The sequence below is a fragment of the Gekko japonicus genome, unplaced genomic scaffold (genome assembly GCF_001447785.1).
Source record: "Gekko japonicus isolate JY-2015 unplaced genomic scaffold, Gekko_japonicus_V1.1 scaffold1846, whole genome shotgun sequence".
In the NCBI taxonomy this organism is placed as follows: Eukaryota; Metazoa; Chordata; class Lepidosauria; order Squamata; family Gekkonidae; genus Gekko; species Gekko japonicus.
The window spans coordinates 370,878-379,787 of NW_015168707.1; the positions used below are offsets into that span (position 1 = coordinate 370,878).

The following is an 8,910-nucleotide window of genomic DNA, read 5'->3' on the forward strand; positions in this document are numbered from 1 at the left end:
CGTGAGGGGGGGGGGGGCTGGGTCTTTCCCGAGATCTTCTGTCCCACCCTTGAACAGGGAGGTCACCAAGCAATGTCCCGGTGCAATGATGTCACCTGGAAGTGACGTCATCACATTGCCAACGTCGAGGTGAGTCTAGTTTTTGGGCAAAACTCATCATGTTGGGACGTTGGCCGTGACCTCCCAGTTTGGGGGTGGGGCTTCCCCCGCAGACCAGCTGGCCGGCAGTGGATCAAAGCCTTGAAAAGCAGTGGAACCCCTGCTAGGATTGGGGAGCTGGGAACTCTACTTCCTCAGTCTGGCTACATGCTTCTCTGCTCCCCTCCACCAACACCTGACTTCCTATTAGCTATGGAGGAATGGGAAGTCAGTACTAATTCCTTGTTCTTCTCTGCCACTCTGGATCCAAGAACCCAGAGGGATGGGGAAGAAATGCTCACTGCAGCAGCACTGAAAGACAGCTGGAACGGGGGCCACTGCAGATGGTGGCAGAAGACACTGAGGGAACCAGTAGCTCTCCACCAATAAAGTAGCCTAAGGCTGCGATCATACACACAATTAGACCCGACATAGGTGCGAATGCCGGGCAGATTTAAAGGGTACGATCAGACAACAACATCTGGGAAGAGCCCCACAGCCGTCGGCAACCCGTTCTGCTCCGTTGCAGAAGCGGAGTTAAAAGACACCGGGGGAAATCCGGTAATAAACGGGTTGCGACGGGCCATGGACGGATTTTTCCATGTCTGATCGCTCCAGGTATCTGTCTTTTATCCCCACCACAGCAAATAGCACCTGTGGGGGGTGAGGTTTTTATTGGGGAAATGGTGTGTGTGTGTGTGTGTGTGGGGTGATATTAATCACATCTCCAGCACTGTAGGTTGGACACAAATCATCTGTCTCCCATGGATCCAACCAAAATTTCTATCATAAAAGTCTACCATAAAACTCTGACCACAGATGTTACCCAACATCATGTGTAATGTGGTCTTAATTATCCATTAGTTTCTACCTAAATTAGCAGATGAACCACATAAGACACCCTCCTACTTTGAACTTTTGTTAATACACAACGTAACTTGGGAGAAGTCTCTTTTCAATGCTACCTTCTCTCTCGATATTAATATGGAAGCCATCAAATGCTGTGGGTGGCTTTGGAGGCAACCAGCTCAACACCATTTGCACGGGGAGGAACAAGAGAGGCTCGGGAGTCGGATTCCCAAACTCCAGTGTCGGGCTGCTGTTCTCATAGTCCCTCGGCACGGCGTTCACAAACTCATCTTCACTCTCCGGAAAGTCGGATTCGTTAATCCACCAATCTGGCTGAGACGTGGTTTCGTAGTCACTGCTATTGTAGCGGTAATCGGGCCACGTATAGGTAGCGTTTGCAGTCGGCAGTTCCAGCAGATCGTCCAAGAGATGAGTGGTTTTCTCCAACTCCGCTGTGTTCTGCATCCCCAAAAAAGATTCCTCTGGGAAGATGCCGCTGTGTTCTTCCCAGTTCTCATTTCTGCTTATCGGGACGATACGCACAGAAATATTTCGAGGTGGGTAGGGAGCTGGGAAAAAAGAGGGGGGATTCAAGCAGCGTTAGTAAAGGTAAAGGTTCCCCTTGCTCGAAAGCCAGTCGAATCCGACTCTAGGGTTGCGGTGCTCATCTCCGTTTCAAAGCCAAAGAGCCAGCGCTGTCTGAAGACGTTTCCGTGGTCATGTGGCCGGCATGACTAAACAACAAGGCGCACGGAACGCTGTTACCTTCCCACTATTTATCTACTTGCAATTTCTTACTTTTGAACTTTCGAACAGCATTAGCTGGGTTTAATACTAACATGCTCACCATCATTGTTACCATACAAGCAGGGACACAGAGGACTGGTGAGGGAGGGAAATCCCATCCACTGGCCCCCAGTTTTTCCAGCACTCCTTTTTGGTTTTCTCTCTGTTTACCCTTTCTGCTATTGCATTCTGTCCCTGTTCTGGAAACCCACTGCCAATTTCTGTATTTTTGTCTGTCCAATTTTATGTTTTCCCTTCCTTCTCTGGGCCCCTCCATCATCACTTTCTCTCTCCTCTCCATGCCATGGTGTCAGAGGTTCCTCAGATCTTGGATGGCATTCTGTTAAGTGGGGACTTTTCACACACACACACATACACATTCTTTTAGTGTTTTGAAATTTTTCTGCAGAACCAGCTAGCTGGTGGTGGATTGGAGCCCACAAAATCAGGGGAACCCTCACCCCGACCAGGGGTATGGCAACCCTATACCCCTCTCCAGGGGTCATTTTGTAGAAAAAGAGGTGCAGGAGCTCATTAGCACAACTCATTAGCATAACTTATTTGCATATGTCACACCCCTGACATCACCAGAAGTGTGTCAGAAGGCAACACCCACCGCTCAGGCTCCACTGGGCTGTTTTGGATTGCTAGTTATTGGGGGGGGGGAACGTGCAGATCTGTCCTCACAGAGGAGGGAGAGCTTGTACCTGAATAAAACTTGGTCTTAAAGGTGCCACTGGACTGTTTGGGTCCAGGGGGCCGGGGGGGGGGTCTCTGCAATTTACCTGGCTGCTTCTTGCTCTGACTGAGGGCTGCTGGGAGCAGGAGGTGGGGCTTGTTGCATGTGCCCGCCCCCTGGGCTCTTTACTGTCGGAGCTCCGCTCCCACAGGAAATGACCCCTGCCCCTCTCTCCTTTCACTAAGAGAAGAAAGGACTTAGTTTCCTCCCATAAATGGGATCCTAAACCAGGGTTTTATCCAGGCTTCATCTGAGGTAGGCCCTGACCTGGATAGCCCAGACTAGCCTATGCTTGTCTGATCTCAGAAGCTAAGCAGGTTTGGCCGTGGTGAGTATTTAGATGGAAGACTGCCAAAGAAGTCCAGGGTCACTACACAGAGGCAGGCAATGGCAAACCTCCTCTTGTTAGTCTCTTGCCTTGAAAACCCTACGGGGTCGCCAGAAGTTGGCTGCGACTTGATGGCAAAAATTAAAAAGTGTGTGAATGGGAGATTAACCGCAATGAATCCTAACAGCTATCTTCATACACCACAAGTAACCAGTTTTCAACGGTGATCTTGTACAGGAGTAAAACACATGCATAAACCCACCAACAAACTATGACTGCTGACCCAGGTTGGGGCCTGGAGACCCCCCAGAATCACAACTGATCTCCAGGCAACAGAATACAGTGGCCAACTCCAGTTTGGGAAATTCCTGCAAATTTGGATGAGAAGCCAGGGGAGGGTGGGGTTGGGGGAAGGGAGGGGCGTCAGTGGGGTTTAATGCCATAGAATCCACCCTCCAGATACCAGTTTCTCCAGGAGAACCGATCTTTGTTTTCTGGAGATCAGTGGTAATTCCAGGAGAACTCCAGGCCCCGCCTGGAAATTGGCAACCCCAGGGAAGACTGGGTTTAACGCTTCTAGCCCAGAACAGCTTTGCCTATCAAATTTGCCCTCCCAGGTTGGAGCCAATGCACCTTGCGGGGCGGGAAGCAGTGGGGCTGATGTATTCATGGACTTCCTAGCAGCTTTTGACCGTGAGAAATACGACACTGGATCCTTGTTCTGATCTATCGGGGGGAAACATTTCCAACAGATTTTGAATGAAACTTTGAGAGCAAAACTGCTGTATCATCACTGAAAGATGCCCGAGAACAACCTCTGGTTAGTCCCGAGGATGAAGAGCTTACGGCTCAATTAAAATCGGGGAAAGATCCTGATCTTGATGACACGCCACTGAATTAATTAAACCTAATGTAAAGTGATGTTGCCCCCTGCTCTCATCCTTATTTGCATGCATCAATAATTCCAGCAGAATGCCTAAAACCTTGACTAAAGCAATAATTATCCCAATCTATTAGAAGAGCAATAAAAAGGATCCTACTAAGTATTGCCTGAACATCCCCTAGAACAGGGGTGTCGAACTCATTTGTTACGAGGGCCGGATCTGACATAAATGAGACCTTGTTGGGCCGGGCCATGTGTGTCATAAAATGTAATGCCAGGAAGCGGAGATATAAACTTTATACAGGACACAAACACAAAGGGGGTTCTTTTTACTTAAAATAAAAACATGCTTAAAACATTAGTACTCTTGCAATATCTTGTTTATTTAATAGGCTTGCCAAGTCCCCCCGGGGGGCGGGAAAACCCCCGCCCCAGAGGCCTGTTCCCCACCGCCGGTGGATTGGGCCCCAGAGGGAACCCCACCCCGACATTCACATCACCCGGAAGTGACGCGACCACGCTGGGCACGCTGGGGGCGGGGCCACGGTCATCCGAGGGAAAACTCTATGGCGCTCCAGACGCCGGACAGGAGTCCCCCGCTCCGGAGGAATTTACACTTGGCAACCCTATTATTTAACAATGTCTGATAACTGACACGTCTTGCTCTGAATTATTGCATCAAAATGTCTCTGCTGTTGCAATCTTGAGTATGCAGTTCAGGTATATATATCTGTAAGCTACAAACCTACAATGACGCAGCAGCAGCAGAACTGGAAGAAGAAGCAGAAGACAGCCAGTTCCACTGCGGGCCTGATAGAAGCCCTCTGGGGGCCTGATCCAGCCCTCGGGCCGCATGTTTGACACCCCTGCCCTAGAAGCTAAAGTGACTAAGGCTATCATACTTTGGCTAATTTATGAGAAGGCAAGAGTAACCGGAAAAGACAATAATGCTAGGAAAAGCTGAAGGCAGCAGGACAAGAGGGAGACCCAACCTGAGATGGATTGGTTCCATTAAGGAAGTTACGGCTCCCAGTTTGCAAGACCTAAGCGAGGCTGCTAACAAAAGGATGTTTTGGAGGGCGTTATATTCATAAGGTCACAACTTCACAGCGCTTAACACACACAACTATCAATGGCATCCTAGAAACCGATGAGCAGCAGATTCAGGATGGACAAAAGGAAATACACACAGAGTGATCAAAATGTGGAATTCGCTGCCAGAGGATGTAGTGATGGCCACAGGAATAACCAGCTTTAAAAGAGGATTGGATAGATTCATGGAGGATAGGTCTACCAGTGGCTACTAGCCATGGTGGCTGAGGGGGACCTCCATACTCAGAGGCACTGAATCCCAGAGCCAGGAGGCAACATCAGGGGAAGGCCTTGGCCTCTCTGCCCTGTTGCTGGCGCTCCGGAGGAACTGGCTGGCCACTGTATGAGACAGGATGCTGGACTAGATGGACCTCTGGTTTGGTCCAGCAGGACTCTTCCTATGTTCTTAATTAGTCTACTTTCTGTAATTGGAAAGCCATATGCCAGGTCTCTTTGTACTGATATATATGCACGCATGGAACTATGCGCCATGTATCTTTCTCACACACTCACACATTCTTGTGCTTGCTGACCTGTTCGATGCAGCTTTGGTTTGTGCGTCACCCCACTGTACTCCACCAGCGTGCTTTTGTTGAACGTCGCTTCCGATACCAGCTGAAACGTGATGTTGCTGTAGCATATTCCTGGCAGCCAGTGATTGAAAACGGTTTTGCCTTTAAAGAAATCTGTGGGATGGTAAAAAGATCAGTCAGCCAGGGATTCCAAAAGGCTGTCTTCAGATAACAGAGCGGCACACATTCAATTAGCAAAACTTCCCGGTTTCACAGTGTTTAGGAGATAAATATTTCTTGGCAGGGTCTCCAGGATTAAAAATAAATACATTCCGCAACAGGCCAATCAACCAGGCTTTCCTTTCCTTCCCTCCCCTCCCCTTCTTGGCTGTCAAAAGTACTTAGATGCTAAAGTTGGGAAAATAAATATGGAAGTTGGCAAAGGAATTGCAACTGGAAACACGCTTTATGGGACATTAAACATTTCAAAGAGCAGATGAGAAAAATAATCCTCCCCATCCCTGATACTGACTTTGTGGAAGGTAGGGTTGCCATCTCCCGCTTGGGAAATACCTGGAGATTTAGGGGGTGGAGTCTGGGGAGGGGGGGCATAATGCTGTAGAATCCACCATCCAAAGCAGCCATTCTCTCCAGAGGAACCGAGCTCTGTTGCCAGAGATCAGTTGTAAGCCCAGGAGATCTCCAACCCCCACCTGGAGGTTGGCAAGCCCAGTGCAAGGGAGTCCAGAACTTCCAATGGGCTACACAAAACACGGATGAGGGAAAGATGCAGACCCTGGGAAATGGAGCCATAGCACGGACTAGCAGGGTAGTCAATTCCAGGTTCAGAAGTACCTGGAGATTTGAGGGCGGAGCCTAGGAGTGTGGGCTTTTAGGGAGGAGAGGGACCTTCCAAAGTAGCCATTTTCTCCAGGAGAAGTGGAATAAATGTTTTAAATAAATAAATAATAACTAAGCTATCCACATAGTTTGGAAATCAGTTGTAATTCCAGGGGACCTCCAGCTACCGCCTGGAGAATGGCAACCCTAGCATCCTAGATTGTTGGGAGACTAATCCCAGGATGAACTGGATTCAGATCTGGCCCTCAGTGAGTTTTTCTGGGCAGGATACAATGCACTGTCCTCACCAACCGCACCCAAGAGTCGGAGGCCAAAGTCCCTACTGTGGCCAGTAGACTGCACAGTACAAATAAAACCCTTTTACTACAACAGTACTTCATCTGACTTTGCAAGAAGAGCTACTGTGTTTCCTGTGTCTCCGAGCTGCCTTACTAGCAGGATTCCCAACCATGCTGGAAGATTTTAGGGGCAGTGCCTAGGGTGAGTGGATCTGGGGAGGATGTGATGTCACTTCTCTGTACTTCCTCCCCTAGTCGTTATGGTCTTCACCACAGTGGTCTTGAGACTAATGGGAATTCCCAGTCTGTCACTTTTTGAACAGTATTTTTCCTCACACTCAATTCATTATGCCTGAGAAATTGGGGCTGGGAGTGGGTCCAGCCTGGTGGGATGACCCTGATGAAGCTATTTATATGATGGGTGTTAAGTCGTGAGCTTAACAAATAGTCGGAGAGTGATTTCCGCAAGAACACAACTTTATTCAGCAACTCGAACACTTCTCCAACACGGATCAACATCTGATAGCCAGAACAGCTTTAACATTGCAGCTGTCCTGCTTTTAAACATTCCCGGCTAATATAGCCACGCCCACTGTACACATAACAACCAATGAGGTTGAAGCCATAAGGACCAGTCACGAACGTTCCCGCTCTGTGAAGTGATTGGATGGCACTTCCTGGGCTAGTACTCTGATTGGTTACATTTGGATCCTAGCCCAGGGCGAAGCTTAACATTGTTTCTCAATGAGATGATTCACTAGACATAAGTATTCAATGGCAGCTACTGAATACACTACAATGGGAGGAGCTATATGGGACTTGATCATGGGTAGGCCAACGGAGGGGGCCTCTCTCTGTCATCAGCTGTCAAATTTAGGGTTGCCAGGGGCCCTCCGAGCTCCAGTGGGAACAAAAATGGGGAAGAGTGATATAAGACCATAGAGATGCATTCCTAGAATGTTGCAATGTCACTCTGTGCCCTCCATTTTCTCTCCTGCCAGAGTGAAGAGCCCCAGTGTGACTGGGAGCTGGGGGGGGGTGTCTACCGCCTCTGTATAAATGACAACCCTATGATAGAAGCATCATCAATTTAGTAGATTATTCACTGGTTATGAGAATTGTTCCTTATGCCTGACTTAACATAACATTCATGCATCTGCTAAGAAGTATCAGGAATGAATATGATATTCATAAAAGCTAGAACATTATTACCGTGAAAACCTGGCTGCAATACCATTCCGCTAGAGAAGTACACTTATGTCACTCCCACACACACTATCAATTAGTACAAGCAAGCAGAAATGTAAATTATTAGGCTGATATACCACGTTTGCATACCGCAAATGATCTCAGACGGTATTTTCTATTCATGTGTGAATGTGGATCAAAATGACCTTCTCTAACTCTATTTCCATTCTTTTCAATATTATTTATTGATATGTTTATATCAGCACTAAAAATCTTTAGTAAAAGGCAAGAGAAAAGATAAGTATAAAATATAATAGTAGCTCAGTGCATTTGGTCTCAAATAAGGTTGCTAGGACCCTCGGAAAACACCGGCAGGCCTAGGGGGGATGTTCCAAGAACTGGAAGTGTTGCCGCACGACATGCCTACATCACCCAGAAGTGGCATAGGCACGTTGATGATGTCGGGGGCAACGCTCTGTTTTCTGGGCAAAACTATATGGTAATGTCAGCCTCAAACCATAGAATTTTGCCCCAAAACCAGAGTGTCCTGTCTAGGGTTGCCAAGTCGAAAAAAGTACTTACCGGGGGACTCCTGGTCTGCGGCCATAGAGTTTTCCCTTGGATGACTGTGGCCCCGCCCCCAGCGTGCCCGGCATCATAACGTCACTTCCTGGCGACGCGCATGCTGGGGTGGGGTTCCCCTGGGGCCCGATCCGCTGTGGCGCCACCCCCAGCGTGCGTGGTGTCATAATGTCACTTCCTAATGACGCGCATGCCGGGGTGGGGTTCCCCCCGGGGCCCGATCCGGCGGTGGCGGGGAACGGGCTTCTAGGGCGGGGGTTTCCCCGCCCCCCGAGGGGAGTTGGGAAGCCTAGTCCTGTCCCCCCACCATGTCACCGATGTGCCTACATCATTTTCGGGTGACGCAGGCACATCGTGTTTATTTCCAGTGACGTCTGTTTGTGAGGGGAGAGATTTCCTCCCAGCTGGCAGCTGGCCGGCAGTGGGCAGGATCCCACAAAACCGGGGGGGAGGGAATTCCCCGCCCCCAACTGGGGAGTGGTGACCCTAGAATGAGAGAAAGCTCCATTTTTACAATAATTCCTCTGTATAGATGAAAGGCAAATAGGAGGTAAGTTTGTTATTTTCACAGGGGTCTAACTTTGAGAAAACTGTAAGCCAGGTTTGGCGAATATATGGTGGCATGGTGGTGGAAAGCAGGGTTGCCAGCTCTGGGTTGGGAAAAACCTGGAGAT

At 48.9% G+C, this 8,910-nt stretch overlaps 1 protein-coding gene across 1 annotated transcript in view; it reads right to left on the bottom strand.

Annotated features, from left to right (window-relative positions):
* The window catches only part of PTPRO (protein tyrosine phosphatase, receptor type O), a gene marked incomplete at its 5' end in the record, with an annotated part of 101,965 nt that overhangs the window by 91,983 nt on the left and 1,072 nt on the right, over positions 1-8,910 (bottom strand). Inside the window, 2 exon segments of the mRNA XM_015415533.1 lie at positions 1,104-1,556; positions 5,349-5,545. Of these exon segments, the coding sequence (XP_015271019.1) occupies positions 1,104-1,556; positions 5,349-5,545 (650 nt within the window).